This window comes from Jaculus jaculus, chromosome 5 (assembly GCF_020740685.1).
Source record: "Jaculus jaculus isolate mJacJac1 chromosome 5, mJacJac1.mat.Y.cur, whole genome shotgun sequence".
Taxonomy (NCBI): Eukaryota; Metazoa; Chordata; class Mammalia; order Rodentia; family Dipodidae; genus Jaculus; species Jaculus jaculus.
This window is the reverse complement of record NC_059106.1, coordinates 165,752,675-165,769,770: the sequence shown is the minus strand read 5'-3', so window position 1 is coordinate 165,769,770 and position 17,096 is coordinate 165,752,675. Positions and strand designations below refer to the sequence as shown.

Sequence of the window (17,096 nt, the reverse complement as noted above, 5' to 3'; positions counted from 1 at the left end):
TGACATGGGTGACGGGGAGAGGAGCTCCGGAGCCGGGGAGCTGCGAGGTGCGCTTGGCCGTGGAAAACGCTGCCTGGCCCTCCCCTTGTTAGCCGGCTGCTCTGCCTTCCGTGGAATCGAGGCCCTGGGAGGTGTGTGCACACACCTGTATCTCAGCAAAGCCGGGGACACAGCCCACAAGAGGGAGGCCGTGAGGCTCAGTATGCCCAGCATGCGGTGAGAGCTGCTGCTGAGAGATGGGGCTGTGCAGAGCCTCGAATAGCTCCCTGCACACCCAAATTCACAGTGATGGTGCTCACAGCAGGGAGAACTTGGGTTTGGCCCCAATGTTCATCAGCAGGCAAACAGACAAGCCAACTGTGGCCTGGCCAGACAATGAAATTTTTGTTGGTTTTTTTTTTTTTTTTTTTTTTTTTTTTTGTTAGAGAGGAAGACGGAGGGAGAAAGAGAGAGAATTGGTACATCAGGGCCTCAGCCACCGCAATCAAACTCCAGATGCTTGCGCCACCTCGTGGGCATGTGCGACCTTGTGCTTGCCTCACCTTTGTGCATCTAGCTTACATGGGATCTGGAGAGTCAAACATGGGTCCTTGGGCTTTGCAGGCAAGCATCTTAACCACTAAGCCATCTCTCCAGCCCTATATGGTCTTTTATTTTTGGGGGGCTTTTTGGCTTTTGGGGACAGAGTCGAATACAACATGCCAGGATGACCTGAAATTCACTAGGTAGCCTCAAGTTCTCAGGGATCCTCTTGCCTCAGTCTCCTGAATGTTAAGATCACAGGTGTGAGGCCCCGTGCCCAGCTTACACAATGGAATATTATCCAGCCATGGAAGAGAACAGAACTTTGATGACACATGTTGCCATCAGGTAAGGGAAGAAACTTCAAAGGACCGTGGATCTATATAAGCTTCGGTGGACCCCAATCCTCCCCTCAACTATGTCTGGTAGGGAGGGTCATCCCAGCAACACGGGCTGACGGCACCATCCGGTGATGCTACGCGACTTTTGGCCTTTGTTTAAAAGGACCTAGCCCCAAAGAGGAAGGTGCCGACCTTCTTCCCAGCACAAGCACCGCCCACCCACAGAAGCTCAAGCTCTCCTGGTGCCTGCATGACCCAGGCACGGCAGAGGGCAGCACCCCCAGTGCTCCGAGACCCAGATCAGCTACCACCAGGAGCACCCACTGCCCTCCGTAATCACCCTGGGTTTGTGCACATCCCTTGGGCATGAGCGTCCGCTGCCCACGTGTTTGCCCAGCGAGGATCTACTGAGTATGGATTAAGTGGGTGGACTATTAAAGCCACGGCCATGGGACACCTCCAAAAGCCCGAAAGCGGGGAAGCTGAAAGCCTGTTTGCGGGAGGCACACATTCAGGGGCAAGCATCCGATGGGTTCTTTCTTAAACTGTCAATACACACTTCTGTGCTGACATGCACTCCCCACAGAAAATAGCATCGACCTCCCCGCGCTGCAGACTGTGGTCTCAGGGGTGACTGACGGGGCCGGCCAGGCCCTCATCCACTAGGACTGGTGTGCTTGTGAGATGGCTGTGTAGAGACAGAGCGTGTATGTGCGTGTGCACGCACGCACAAGTGTGTGCAGAGGCCAGAGGTTAGCACCAGGCATCTCCCTCAGTCATCCTCTTTATTTACGGAGGCAGGTCTTTCGCTGAGCCCAGGGCACGTCTAGGTGGCCAGCTTGCCATGGAAACCCCGGGTCTCCACCTCCTGAGAGCTAAGGTGGCCCCCACGCCTGCCGGGCACTACTGCGGGTGCTCTGAGCTCCAGTTCTCACACTCAACGTGGCACCTTGTGCTTTATTTTTCTTTTTATTTATTAGTTATTTTTTGAGGTATGCTCAAGCCCAGGCTGACCTGGAATTCACTATGCAGTCTCAGGCTGGCCTCAAACTCCCAGCGATCCTCCCACGTCTGCCTCCCGAGTGCTGGGGTTTGAACAGTAAAGCCGCGTTCTCTCCAGCTCCTAGGCTGCACTTCTCAGGGTGGCTGAGGGGAGCAAATCTTCTCTCCCATGTGAAGAATTTGCTTAACCCCATGGTGGCATGCAGGGTTCGCAAGGAATATTTCATTTCTACTCTCATGAATCTTTGAGGAAAATTCTAAAAGCCCTCATTTTGAAGCAGGTATTTTAGGTTTACATGGTGGCAAAACAGGATTTTCTTTCTTTCTTTCTTTCTTTCTTTCTTTCTTTCTTTCTTTCTTTCTTTTTTTTTTTTTTACTAATAGCTAGGTAACTCACCTTCAGATCGAATGAGGGGGCCCCAAGACATCTGGTGTATTGCGGATGTTTCACTACTTCTCAGTAATCGGAAGTCACTGCAGTTCTGTTTTTTTGTTGTTTTGTTTAAAAAGAGAGGGGGGGGTGGATTTCACATTAGCTTCGCAGTGCTGATGGGGCGTGAACTCACAGTGGGGGTTAGCCTCACCTGACTGATACTATTCTGCTTTCTGGTACTCCAAGTTACTGGAGGGATAACTCTCAATGGGCTGGGGGAGAAGTGAAAAGCAAGAATGGTGGGCTCTGCTCTGGGGGGCACAGTTCCAGGGACAAGAGGCAGGGAGGGGCCACCTAGAGGCAGAATAGAGGACACCGGCCCTTTGAGCCTTCTCTGTGACTGCCTCAGCGTGGTGGCTTGAATGTGAACTGTCCCCTGGGGCCTCATGTGTCTGCGATGAAGCATCCTACTCAGTCCTCAGCCAGTGGCAGTTTGGGCAGCGGAGTCTCCCTGGAGGAGGTGTGTTGCTTGGGGTGGATCTTGTGGTATTTATAACCAAACACCCTCTTGCCAGAGACTGCTCAGTCTTGCTGCCACTTCCCAGCTGCCGTGGCAAGATGTGATGCACCGCTTCTGCTCTGCTATGCCATGATGAAACTGCCTCTAGACACTGTAAGCTGGAATTATCCCTTTCCTTTAGGCGCTGCTTCGGGTCAGGCCCGTGTACCCGCACTGAGAACGTGAGGGCTACCCTCAGAGATGGTACCAGAGTTTCCTTGGTGTTTTTCAAAGGCTAACACAACCCTTTGCTCCTCCTGAGACCTTTGTTCTGCTAAATAATAATAATAATAATAATTATTATTATTATTATTCTTACTATTATTATTATTATTATTATTATTATTATTATTATTATTAAAAAACTCAGCCTGGCTTAGCGGCGTGGAGCAATCTGCCCACTATATACTTGCGGTGTGCCTCCACAGAACACGCTGGCTTCCTAACCTAGTATGGTGACCTCACATAGTGGAGTCCTTATGACAAGAAGGGATCTGGAACAGAGGCAAACTCACGGGAAATATCAGCTATAGGCCAAGGAACACCAAAGCTGTGGTGGCGCACGCCTTTAATCCCAGCACTTGGGAGGCGCCTCTGCTCGAAGTCCCTTGAAGCCTAGCGGGCAGCCTAAGCGTCACGAGTGGGAAGGCACGTTCCCCCGGGAGCCGGACACTCACTATGGTGCACGTGGCGCCCGGCCTCTCCATGCAGACTCGCAGCTTGCAGTGCAGGTAGACAATGGAGTTGTTGATGAAGGAAAAGATTCTCAGCTTCAGCTGGGCCTTGCTGGAGTTGCCGTTCTGGATCACGTTGGTGTAGGTGTTGGGAACAGGACAGCTGAGGGTGGAAATGTGGCTCCTCAGTGCCGGCTGGTCCTGCTGGCCACTGCTCAGGCTCACTTGCTGGGGACCACGACCCTCTATGCCTCTCCCCACAAGCACCCCGCGAGCTCCGTGGGAGTCAGAGGAACTGCTGCCTCCCCCCACCCCACGTCTCCAGATCTAGGTCCACATCAGCATTTGCCTGAAAATTCTGAGGATCCCAGGCAGGCGACCGAGGGGAGGGAAGGCGCTGGCACCCGTGCACCCTTGACTCCCCACCTGTTGTTGATAAAGCCAAAGGTAGTGGGGTCCCTGGCGTTGCTGGAGGGGGTCGCCCAGCACTTGGTTAGCACCACCTTGAGGCTGCTCTTCTGCCTGTGGAGCCCCACTTCGATCTTGATCTCATCACTGGCCGACACACTGTAATTCTGAGGTATGGGAGAATCTCCAATGAACAGCTGCATTTCAGTGACAAAGTGACCAGCACCGTGGAGGTCCTCGATGATGGTGTAGACCCTGAGAGAGAGAGGCTGTCAGCACGTCCGTTTCCGCAGCCCTTTCTTCCGGTTCCTACCTGGGACAGCAACTTTGGAGAGGTGTAGGAATCCTGAGGGCCCCCAAGTAAGAGGGAATAGACTTGCACGTGCCCAGCTGACTCCAGTAAGAGAGCTGGGGCCCTGCTCTGCATGGACGGAGTAAAGGGGGACCACAGTGGAGGTTGTGGGAGGAGCTAGAAGCCAGGCCACCTAGATGATTGGCTGGGTCAGGGAATATTTGGTCATCTGGTGGATCCTACATGGGACTGGGCAAAAAAAAAAAAAAAAAGAGGTGAATATCAAGTTCTGTCCATTTTAGACAGACACTAAGATGTCTCAAATGGTTAAAACTCTAAACAAAGGTTCTGAAAGAGCCGAGCTACGCAGAGGCCACCCCACTCACCCCCACTGCGGGGTGTAGCCAGAGGAAGTCAGCAGGTCGTTGCGGAAGGCACAGTGGATGGGACTCAGGATTTGCAGGTGGTGGATGACACCGTCGGGGTACAGGTCATTCCTCAGCGTGGTCCTCACGACCGTGTTTGTCATGTTCTGAGCACAAACAGGATGGGAGTGAGCCCCCAGACCCAGCTGCAGCTACCCTGACAACTGTCCCCTGGCGTCAGTCACCACAGGGCGCATCAGGCTTGCAGGAGACAGAGCACACCGATGGTGTGAGCCCCTTGCTCCATGTGCAGAGGTGGTCGTGGGGCAGTCTTGGTTGCTGACAAAAGTCACGCCATCAAGAGTCAATTCCAAAATTTGGATGACCACAAGTAAGCAATGGAGTCCCTTTTCCCTCCATAAGCCTTACACCACACTGAAGTTTTAAAAATATTTTATTACTTAAGAGAGAGAGAGAGAGAGGAAGAGGAAGAGAGAGAGATAGAAAGAGACTGTACATGCCAGGGCCTCTAGCCACTGTAAATGAACTCCAGACGCATGCGCCACCTTGTGCATCTGGCTTGACATGGGCACTGGGAAATTGAACCTGGGTCCTTTGACTTTTCTGGCAAGTGCTTTAACTGTTAAACGATCTCTCCACCCACCCCCACCCTCCACTGAATTTCATTATCAAAATGAGCTTTTGTTTGTTTTTTTGAGGCAGGGTCTTGCTCTAGCCTAGGCTGACCTGGAATTCACTATGGAGTCTCAGGGAGGCCTTGAACTCACAGGGATCCTCCTACTTCTGCCTCCTGAGTGCTGGGATTAAAGGAGTGCGCCATCCCGCCCGGCTTCAAAGGAGGTATTTAGCTCAGAGAACAGAGGAGCCTTGAATGGATCATCTACCCCCGCCCGCACCCCACCACCAAGGAAGTGCGGCCTCACTGGGGGGCAGTCTGGCATGAGGAGTGTGCCTGAGCATAAGACACCCTCCTAGTGCCTCTTATGTTGGCATCCTAATGGGTGTTCCTCAGCAGGGCCTGCACAGGCCTCCCTCTCAGATACGGCGGCTCATGAGGGGCTACTGGGAGTGTCCTGGGCTCCCCCAGCTATGCACGCCCCTCACCCGCGGAGCCATTGAGAGGAGGTGGGGTCACTAGGAGGTGGGGTCTACTTGGAGTAAGTTTGGGTGCTGGGGATGTGCCCTAGTACCTTCCTCCCCCTCTTTTCTTTGCTTCCTGGCCACCATGAGCTAAGCAGCCTTGCTCTACTGTGCCTTCCTGCCTCACCCCAGGCCCAAAGTGTGGACTCCACTGATGGTTGAGAATCCTGATGCTGTGAGTCAGAATCAACTCTTCATCCTTTAAGGTGGTTGAAAAAATTGTTTTTTATCTTTATTTGAGAGAGAGAGTGGGGGGGGAGAGGGAGAGAGAAAGAAGGAAAGACAGAGAGAAAGAAAGAGAAAGAACGGGCATGCCAGGGCCTCTGCAAACGAACTTCAGATGCATGTGCCCCTTGTGCATCTGGCTTACATGGGTCCTAGGGAACCAAACCCGGGTCCTTTAGCTTTACAGGCAAACACTGTAACCGCTAAGCCATCTCTCCAGTCCTTTAAAGTGACTTGTCTTGGGTATTTTGTACTAGTGACAGAAACCTAACACACATTTGCGTGTACTCTTACACACACACACATGGATATAACTCAAACACATGCACACACATTCACACTCATATTTCCACATGACTCCTTGGTTTTCCTGCCCATTCCTACCCTTACCTTTCCAGCTTCCCACACAGGAAGGATTTTTTTTCAAACCCTGACTCAGGCTGACCCCAGGCCCTTTGCACCAAAACAGTGTTTGTATTTCCCTCCTAACTCCAGGAAGCAGGCCGATCCCCAGTGAGAACACAGACCTGTCCTGACTTCCCTTGCCGGGGTCCCTGACTTTATGCAGAGACCCAGGGATGCAGAGTCCTGCGTGGTTACCACACGAGATGTGAACCCTCCCTCCACCGAGGCCCCTCCAGAAGGCCTGCGGCGTCGTCCCGCCACCCCACCCGCGCACACAGACACGCGCTCTTACGCTGTGCACGAGGGTGCCGCACTCGCCCCAGCCAGCCACCAGGAACACGTGGGTGCTGTTGCTGTCGCTCACGTTGCAGGAAGGCTGCCCCAGGTACAGGGAGGCCTCGGGGATGGCCTCCTGCTTCAGGAAGCGCTTCTGCATGGCGATGACCACCTTCTCAAGCTCACAGAGCACCCTGACAGCGCCGGTCAGGTTCAGCCGCAGGGGCAGGTCCTGGGGCACAAAGCTGGCACTTTGCACCGGGGCAACCTTGGTTCCCGTTGGAGCAGAGGGCTGCGTTGGCGCAGCAGGGTGGGCTGTGTTCCCGGGAGAGCCACCTGCGGGACGCAGGGAGACAGAGGCTCATGGTGAGTCTCAGGGCGCGGGGGAACAGTGTACACTGCTGAGGCCTCACACTGCACTCGTGAGGGTGACGGCCACACCCGGGAGGCCCTTGTTCCAGCCACAAGACACACGTTGCACAGCCCAGGCCCCCTGGACTTCCACGGGTCCTAGCAGGCTGCAGATGTGCTAACCTATGCACAGGCAAGTCACTAGCTGCCCCAGAGGGCCTGAGGCTAATCCCAAGTGGGACACTGAGATGTCTGATCAGGAGTCCCCCCTCTGGTGAGCCTTCCTTCCTGCCCCAATGCATGCACCTTCCTTCTTCAGGGCCAGGAGGCCGTAGAGATTTTCCATATGCACACCAATCCTCAGAGGTTCCCTTTCCTGCTCCAGAGGGACACAGACCCTGACTCGGCCCTTGAATCCTTCTTGTTGGTCCAGCCGGTCCCCTTCTGGCCGGGGACTTACTTGCCTTTTCTGTCAGCACGGGGCTCTCCCAGTGCTCTACGGCATCACGCCTGTGTCTCCCGGATGCCTGCAAACCACTCCTCCTGCCTCGGAGCTTCCCCATCAGCGTCACCCACCAGCTTCCCTCCCGCCACTCTGCTCCCGTAAACTCCCAAATTTCAGCCAAACTCGAGTGCACGCTGAGGCACTGACTGATGGTCAGCTCCGACACAGCTCTTCCGGGAAGCCCTTCCTGATCTGTCACAACCTCCCCTCCGCTGTGCCTCCTGGGTTTACCCCAGGCTGACGTCTCCTACACTGGGACTCTGTGTTTATTCAGTGTCCCTCTCCAGTGGACATACATGACACAGGAGGGAGAGCCAGACGCAGATATCATAATATACACAAGAAGAGGGGCTGGAGAGATGGCTTAGCGGTTAAGCGCTTGCCTGTGAAGCCTAAGGACCCCGGTTCGAGGCTCGGTTCCCCAGGTCCCACGTTAGCCAGATGCACAAGGGGGCGCACGCGTCTGGAGTTCGTTTGCAGTGGCTGGAGGCCCTGGCGCACCCATCCTCTCTCTCCCCCTCTGTCTGTCTTTCTCTCTGTGTCTATCGCTCTCAAATAAATAAATAGATTTAAAAAAAAAAAAAGAAGAGGTCGAGCCAGGCACACAGGCACCACAATACACACCATGCATGTGTGCAGCATGCACACACACACACACACACACACACACACACTCAGGAAACTTGCCAGGACATAAAAATATGTTGACCTCATTTGGACAAAGAGCCCTCTGGGAATGAGTGTCCCTAGAAGAACAGATGAGGGGACAGTGTTCCAGAAAAGAACGATGATATTTTTACCTTCACAAGGTCTTCCAGAATATTCCACATGGTAGTCGGGGGCTCCTTCCTCACAGATGCAAGTGAAAGACCCAAAGGTGTTGCGGCAGGATGTCCCCGGCACGCAGTCATCCTCCTTCCTCTCACACTCGTCGTGATCTGTGAAGCATTTAGAATACAGGATGGAAGATATCCCAGGCCTGTGGCACCTCCCCCCCCCCCCCGCCGCAGGACAGGCATCACCCCAGTATGCACACACAGTTCTGCAGTCCCGGGGAGACTGTACATCTCAGGACGCTAACTGGAAGTGATTCCAGAGAGCAGACCACATGGGGGCTTGGACAGTCCAAGACGCTGTGCTGGGGCCCTGGGGGCCAGGGTTGTTCTGAAAGAATGTGGTTCTAGACAAGGAAGGGAGGCAGGCAGAGCAGGGCCACCCTTTAGTCCTGTTACCTCCAGGGGAGGAGCAGGCCAGTGTGCCAAGCCCAAAAGCTCCAAGCCCAGCAGGCCCTGGCACCCCGGCCTTTCATCGTTCCACCACTTCCCTTACCAGGTTCTTAACAGCCCCACCGAAAAAGGGATATGAATATGAAAAAATGCAGCAAAGAATCGGAGCTCCTGGGTTGTGTATTCAAATATATCCTTCTGGTCTTTTGAAAAAAAAGGTAGACCCAGGCTGGAGAGATGGCTTAGTGGTTAAGGCGCTTGCCTATGAAGCCTAAGGACCCATTTTCTACTCTCCAGATCCTACGTAAGCCAGATGCACCAAGGTGAGGCAAGTGCGAGGCTGCACATGCCCACTAGGTGGCGCAAGCGTCTGGACTTTGATTTTAGTGGCTAAGGCCCTGACATGCCAATTTTCTCTCTCTCTTGCTTGCACTCTCTAAAAATAAATTTTAAAAAATGTAGGCTCTAGGGCTAGGGGTGAGGCTCAATGGTAGAGTACTTGCCTAGCACGGGAAAGGCCCTTGAAAGATCCTGAGACCATTAACACACTCACATGCACACGCGCACACACACATACACACACACACACACACACACACTCACACTCATCCATATCCATGTAACCTCACTGTGACAGAGCACATGAGCCACATCTTCACCTCAACAAACCTGTTCTCTTTTTTATTTTTTCTGGTGCCAACAGCCCTGGGCATGAGCGACGCTCAGCAGGCTCTTACCACCAGGGGCTGCCGGTTATTGACTCTTCTTTTGTTTCCAGAGCACCGAGGATGACCATACCCCCCCCCCATAGACCATGGGGCGCAAGCATCGGCAGGGCAGCTGTGGTGATTTGAACTCATGTCTGCTCAATGCTTGCCCCTCCCCCAGCTGATGGCAATTTGGGAACTGGGGCCTCCTGGAGGAGGTGTGTTGTTGGGGGCAGGCTTAGGGGTGTTATAACCAGCCTCCCCTTGCCAGTGGTTGGCACACCCTCCTGCTGCTATTGTCCACCTGATGTTGGCCAAGAGGTGATGCCAAGCCTCTCTGCTCATGCCATCCTTTTCCCTGCCATCATGGGTCTTCCACTGGAGTCTGTATGCCAAAACCAACCCTCTCCTCCCGCAGGCTGCTCTTGGTCGGGCGCTTTGTGCTTCGTGCCAGCAACAAGAAGGTAGCTCCAAGGATGGGCACCTCTGTAGAATGTTGTCGTCTGTCCTTGCTGTCATCCCCAGGAAGGGTAGGAAAACACTTTCCCCACAGCAGGCTCCTTGTTTTATTAGCATTGGGGTTAGCATCACAAAGGTTTTATGAGTGTTCTCTTATATTGCTTTGTTTTAGGGTAATTCTTTGTTTTGAAATTGTTTTTGTTTTTAACTTATTTGAGAGCAACAGACAGAGAGAGAAAGAGAGAGAGAGAGAGAGAGAGAAGGACCACGCCAGGGCCTCCAGCCACTGCAGACGAACTCCAGATGCTTGCGCCCCCTTGTGCGTCTGGCTAACGTGGGTCCTGGGGAATTGAGCCTCGAACCAGGGTCCTTAGGCTTCACAGGCAAGCGCTTAACTGCTAAGCCATCTCTCCAGCCCTTGTTTTGCAATTGATGTGCAAAAAGGTAAGCTAATTTAATGGGGATGCATTTGATGTTCACATCTTTGTTGAGTAACTTGTATTTCTTCTTTGTTTTTATTTGCAAGTAGAGAGAGAGAAAGAATGGGCACACCAGGGCCTCTAGCCCCTACAAACAGACTCCATAGACAGGTGCTCCTTTGTGCCCGGCTTTTTGTGGGTTCAGGATCATTTGGCTTTGAGCCCCTTAACTGCTGAACCATTCCAGGCCCTCTTTCTTCTTTTATAAGTTCTATTTGGGTCTTTTGTAACCTACCTGTCAGGTTCTTGGCATTTATTACATTTTGCATTATCTCTCTGTATGTTTAGGATGTCTATTCTTCATCAAATTATTAAAGGTTTTCTTCCTTATTATTTATAATGGTACCTTTTTGCTTGAAAAAAATTATTTATTTATGCAGTCAAGTATTTTTGTCTTTCCCTCTGAAATTTTTGTTTATCCTTGAAAGACCTTCGTTCCCCAAATCCAAAATATATTAACCCTCAATTTTTAAAAATCTTCATTTAAAATATATCTGTATCCAGTATTTATTTTGAAGTATGATATGAGAAAATAATCTAAATGGCCTTTTTCTCTCCTGATTTTCTTTCTATAGCACCTTTGCTAGGGTCTCCATGGAAACGGTACCTCAGACAGTCTGGCTTTGGTCACTGAAATGGGTGGCAAGGGAGGGATTTCCTTGTGACTCATTCAAGGCTCAACCCTTCATCCTTAAGCAACCTCTTGGTAGCAGTAAGAAGGCAAGGAGAGCCCTGCGAGGAGGCTCACGACATCTTCCTCACCAAGGGCAGAAGCTGGCATCCTGCTGTCTCTAGTTTCAGAACCGAGGGACCCACCATGGGGGTCACCCAGTCTCCCCGTACCTTGTATGAAGGTGTCAGCCCTGATCACCTCCAGCACAGACGTGTTCTGTAGGGCGCTGAAGACGGCAGCCGACACTTCCCGGACATCCAGGTCCGCGATTACCAGCAAGTGAAACTCCACCACGACGCTGCCGTTGATGACGATGCTGGTAATGTTCAGTCGGATGCCATCGGTATCCATGTGCTGCCTCAGCGTGCCTGGCAAGGAGTCCCGCACCTTAGAGAAGCAAGAAGAGCTGCTGAAGACATAGGCTGTGTAAGAATAGAGCCTCCTGAGGTTCTGCCCCCAGACAGGCTGGCTCATGGAAAGGAAGTCAAGCCACATATCAGTCTTCTTGGCTCCCTTCCTGTCTGTGGAGTCCCCAAACCCATCACAAACGCCTAAGAGTGTCTGTGATGTGAATAAGGTTACACACACACACACACACACACCACTCACAGCCAGTAGACAGCAGGTTGGACTGGGAGCAGAGCAAGGCAGGCACCCCTCTCTCCTGGACCCGTGATGCAGAGGCTCCCGATGGCAGCTGGAGCTTGCCGCTGCTAGCTTAGAGCTAGGGAAGGCAGAGGGCTGAGTGAATAGTCCTGGGAGAAAGACCACCACCTTCCCCTGTGTTCTGGAACTATCCCTTGCCCCTGATGCCACAGAACATGTCCCTTCTGTTCCTCCTCTCCAACTGTCCCCTGGCTGCTCCCAAATGAGCTCGCCCAACCCCTGCATGAGAACAGGCAGTTTCTGCCCCTAAAAGGCTTATTTTTGTGCTTTTCTTCCCCCCCCCCCCTTTGGAACAGAATCACATGTTCTGGCTACCATCATACTCCACAAAAAAAAAAAAAAAAAAAAAAAAAACCCTTAGCTGTCTGTGCGCTTCAGATCTGCCCTCGAAAGGACGCCTCTGGGGACTGTCTTCTCAGGGAAACCCCATGAGCGGCAGCGGCTCAAGACATGGCATCCCTTGTCCACTTGCTCACTTCCGGGTCACCAAGGTGGCACATGTATTGTCACCTGTCAGAGGCTGAACACTCCCCCCATCCCGCCTGACCCCAACTGCCTTTAACGGGCTCAGTCAGGTAACTGCTGTTGTAATCTTGTACCGCTACCCCTCACTTCTTTAGGAAGGGTTGTCACAATTTTGGACAAATGTCACCATTTCCATGCGGTCTCCAAGCAAAGTTCCAAGCCCCCCGTCAGAAGTGGTGAGTCCATTAGTTAGCCCATCACCTGCAAATCTGTGTGGACATCCCACACGTGGATAAGGCACACTATCAACCTTCTTTCCTTCTTTTTCAAGGCCGCGTCTCTCTCTAGCCTAGGCTGGCCTGGAACTCACTCTGTGATCCCACGCCAGCCTCGGCCTTACAGCAATCCTCCTACGTCAGCCTCCAGAGGGCTAGAATAAGAAAGTGTGCCCCACTTTGTCTAGCCACATGACTGTTTTCTATTCTGAGAGTCCAGATAAAAACAAACACCTATTCAAGGAGGAAACTGTCTCAGGAGGAAAGATTCATCTAGAAATGGGGTAGAGATGGAGCCAACCTAGGTGGCCACTGGAGACCTATGGAAGGACCTCAGTCAGCATTTATGCTTAGCATTATTGTAACTACCATGTCTCCTAAGGCAGGGGACACATGTTAGCAATCACATCACTGAGGTCTCTTGTATCCAGGCACTAGAAGAAGCTGGAAACCCCAGCATAAGTAAGGCAGGATCTCAGAGACCAGAGAGTTCACCTGGGCCAGCTCCGGGGCTCTGCTCCATCCATTCTATCAGGGAGTGGTACCCACAGGGTTGTGAGGGACCAACTGCTCCTCCCTCCACCCTCTCTGGGATGCAACCCCATGTGATTAAACCTAACACTAGGTGGCGCTGTCAAGCCCTCTCAAACTTCTATACTAAGGAAAATCTCAAAAGTTGAGATTGCTGCTATCTAAATTGATTATATAGCCAGTTAATTTTGTATACTTAAAAAGAAAGTAATCCTAGGCTGTGGATGTAGGTCAGTTGGAGCAATGCGTGTCTGGCACACACAAATCCTGGATTGGATCCTCAGTACCTCATAAACCAGATAAGGTAGTGATGCTTGTAATCCCAGCCCTCTGGAAGTGGAGGCAGGAAGGTCAGAAGTTCACCGTCATCCTCGGCTATAGAGCAAGTTGTAGGGCTGCCTAGAATACGCGAAGCCTGTCTCAACAGCGATAGTAATCAATAATGTAATCCCACCCAAACATATCCTAAAGCACGTGACGGGATAGCAGGAAAGAGACCATTCATGACAGCTTGTCTCCATCGACAAAAGGGAAAGCCATCCTCCGACGCATGAAGAGACAAAATGCGCAATGAAATATTAACCATTCTTCATAAAGAATGGGGTACGTGCGTGGCACAACATGCTCAAACCTTGAAAACATCATGCCACGGAGAAGCCAGACCCAAGGGCCCAGATCATGTCACTCCACCTCCACGCCCATCCAGAGCTGGCAAATCCGCAGACAGAAAGCAAACCGGTGGCATCGGGATGTTGGTGGAAGTGGAGTGACATGTCATGGTGCCAGGCTTCCTTGGAGGGTGATTGGATGTTCTGGAATTAGACAAGGCAATCGTGACTGTCCGGAATTGTAAAAATAGCATAAACCATTGAATTACACTCTTGAAAGTCATTTAATGGTATCTGATTTTCACCTTGTGTATCTGGCTTATGTGGGTCCTGGGGAATCGAACCTGGGTCCTTTGGCTTTGCAGGTCAGTATCTTAACTGCTAAGCCATCTCTCCAGACCATGAGACAGACTTGTATTTTTTTTTCTTTTCTTTCTTTTTTTTTTTTCTTTCTGGAGGCAGGGTCTCACTCTAGCCCAGGCGGACCTGAATCTCACTCTATAGCCCCAGGCTGGCCTCGAACGCATGGCAGTCCTCCTACCTCTTCCCCCCGAGTGCTGGGATTAAAGCTATGCACCACCACGCCCAGCAAGACAAAGCTTTCTATTGTCTACTGCACATACCAGCCTAGATGGTCCATGCACCTTGGGAAGATCCTCCTGTCTCCATCTCCCATCTCATTGCAGGAGCGCTGGAGTTGCCGACATGTGCTGCCACACCCGGCTTTTTGTGGCCTCTGGGGATCCAAACTCAAACACTTACATAGCAAGCGCTTTACCCACTGAGCCATCTCTCCTGCCCCCAAAGTCTGGTTTTCAACTTTTTAACATTGTATTTGTTTTATTTGAGAGAGCAAGAGAGAGAGGCAGATAGAGAATGGCACTCAGAGCCTCCAGCTACTGCAAATGAGCTCCAGACGCATGCACCCCTTGTGCATCTGGCTTACGTGGGTCCTGGGGAGTTGAACCTGGATCTTTTGGCTTTGCAGGCAAATGCCTTAATGGCTAAGCCATCTTCCCAACCCCCAAGTATAATTTTTTAAAATACTTTGGGCTTTTTGCTGCCCAGGGTCCCACAGTGGACAGCAAGGAGAAAGAAGAAGGTGCTGTGGGGATGGCTTTGCCTTCAGGGGAGCCACTGCCATTCAAGCCAGGACGCCTAGACCCACAACAGCCTCGACCCGTGGTCCTCCAGACACGAGGAGTCTGTGGAATCCCAGAGTCTAATTCCTAGTTGGAAGCATCTAGAATCCAGCTGCCCTCCATCCATCCTTACCTCCCCCAAGGAAGTGAGGACTGACTGTGTCGACTCACCATCCTGAGGAACGAATCTAGGAAGCGCTGATACTCGCTGCTGCTGGCATTGAGGAAGGAGTCGGTGGACGAGATGTTTGCTATGCGGACTTGGCCTCTGAGTTTCCAGGCCGCTGCAGGATAGATGGAGAATAAACGTGTTTGGGACAGTAAGCCATCAGGTCACGTTTCCATGGTTACTGGCTGGATGACAAGCCAAGGCTGACCTGCTCTCCAGAAAGAATGAACAGTGACTGTGGCCCGCAGCCACAGTCCAGCGGACTGGGTGACATAGAAGAGGCCTGAGGGCAGGGAAGAAGTTTCTAGAAGATGAGAACCAGCTCAGCCCCTGAAGCTCTCCCAGTACAGCAGGCCTCCCTGCCATAGTTTGAACATATGGCCCTCATAGACTCAGATGATTATTAAAGTTGGGTCTCCTGCAGTCTAGCTGGAGGAGGGTCACTGAGAGTGGATCCCAGAGTCCAGCCCTAAGGTGCGCTTGGGAATGGACCTAATTTCCAGCCCAGAGGTGCGCAGAGCACCCTGACCTTCGCTGGGGTCCCCGCTGCCTGCTGCCCTTGCGCCCCTGCTTGTTGCCTTGGGTTCTCATGGGCTGTTTGGCTGTTTTCCTCTGCTTGGATGGATGGAAGCAGGTTCTTCTGCCGCTGATGGAACGTCCCCCCTGGATCTGTGAGCTGGAACTTAACCCCTTCCTCCCATAAGCTATGTCCTGTTTGGATGGATGCTCATCCCAGCAATGCAGAGCTGACTACACCACTCCCTCGGGGCCATTTACTCAGATGGTAATCAAGCAACTGACCAGCAAGCCAGGGTGGCTTTGCGAAGGAACCCTTCAACAATGAGGGCCACAGCGTGCACTGGCTGCTCTGATCTCTTGGCCCACTCTCTTCCTTTGACTGGTCCCCTGTAGTGCTTCTAGGAATACAGAGGACGTGAACGTGGGTCATCAGCCCCATTCTCTTGGAGTCCTTCACTGAATGTCTGTGCCATGCCTTCTTCTTTTAAATTTTTATTTATTTACTTGAGATACAGAGAAAGAGGTAGGGAGAGAAAGACAGAGAGAGAGAATGGATGTGTCAAGGTCTCCAGCCACTGCAAACAAACTCCAGATGCATGTGTCAACTTGTGCATCTCGCTTACATGGGTCCTGGGGAATTGAACCTGGGTTCTTTGGTTTTGTGGGCAGGTGCCTTAACCGCTACGCCATCTCTCCAGAGCTGTGCCGTGCCTTCTTAATGCTGGCAGTCAAGGAGAAAGGCAAGGTTAGTCTGGGGGCTCTGGGTCTGTGCCTCTGAAAGCATCTCACTTAGACCTAGGACAAACCACAAGGTTCTCCTGGGACTTTGAGCCTGCCTCCCAAAGCTACCCCACTACACATTCATGGGTGAACCTCGAACTCTGTGTCCTTGGGGTCATCATTGTCATTTGCACCTGAGAGCCAGGGTGGTGGCCAATGACATATGCAAACTGGACTAAAACTGACAACGGCAGGACAGAAGCACAGAGGTGCCCCTCCTCAGGTGTAGGGTCCCACGCCGTGGGCAGCTCTTTCCTCCCCCAGTAGGGAGAGACCTTCAGAAGTCCAGCTGGGCTCAGACTCGGGGCTGACCCTCAGCCGACACCACCCTCCCTTCTGGGCTTTCACTACTGGCATCACCACACACGGCCTTGTTCGGTCATTGCCCAGGGCCAGGCTTGTCTGCACTGAAAGTTCACAAAGGAAAGCTCTAGATTTGTCTTGAAGCACCCCAACAGATCATCTGAGGCACTTCTCAAGGGCTATATCCCCACCTGGGAGACCATGGCACCCAGGAATTGGGAAGCTCCAGAGATGTGAGGACTCCCTGCAACATCAGACGCATGAGTAGGTCAGATATCCAAATGGCAGGTGCCATGTGGAGAGAAGGGCTTCTCTGGTTGCGCATCACCGTGGGTAAGGAGCGGCTCCCCCACAGTACAGCCCTGCGTCATCAAGTGGCTTTGTCACCATCACTTCATGTTGTGACATCAGGCCCTGGTGGACCACCACAGGCGTCTCTTATCCTTCCTGACAGTCAGGACCACTGGGAGCAACTCTCCCCACCCCAGGCTTTCAGGAGAGACAAGAGATGCCATGTGAATTTTTCTGTGCTGTGTGCCCATGAGTACACGGGTGGGCAGCGTCTGGCATGCTCAGCAGTGCCACTTCTGTTCACCGCCAGCTCTCTCTCTTGCTTTGTCCACTTACCACATGTC

The 17,096-nt window shown here is 52.3% G+C and overlaps 1 protein-coding gene across 1 annotated transcript in view; it reads right to left on the bottom strand.

Annotated features, from left to right (window-relative positions):
• Umodl1 (uromodulin like 1) overlaps positions 1-17,096 on the bottom strand; it is a 118,398-nt gene that overhangs the window by 52,755 nt on the left and 48,547 nt on the right. The window contains exons 14-21 of the mRNA XM_045149210.1: positions 14,862-14,974; positions 11,174-11,390; positions 8,260-8,397; positions 6,620-6,939; positions 4,558-4,703; positions 3,898-4,134; positions 3,475-3,634; positions 2,263-2,347 (exon numbers count right to left, since the gene is read on the bottom strand). Of these exons, the coding sequence (XP_045005145.1) occupies positions 2,263-2,347; positions 3,475-3,634; positions 3,898-4,134; positions 4,558-4,703; positions 6,620-6,939; positions 8,260-8,397; positions 11,174-11,390; positions 14,862-14,974 (1,416 nt within the window). The remainder of the gene's footprint in view (positions 1-2,262; positions 2,348-3,474; positions 3,635-3,897; positions 4,135-4,557; positions 4,704-6,619; positions 6,940-8,259; positions 8,398-11,173; positions 11,391-14,861; positions 14,975-17,096) is intronic.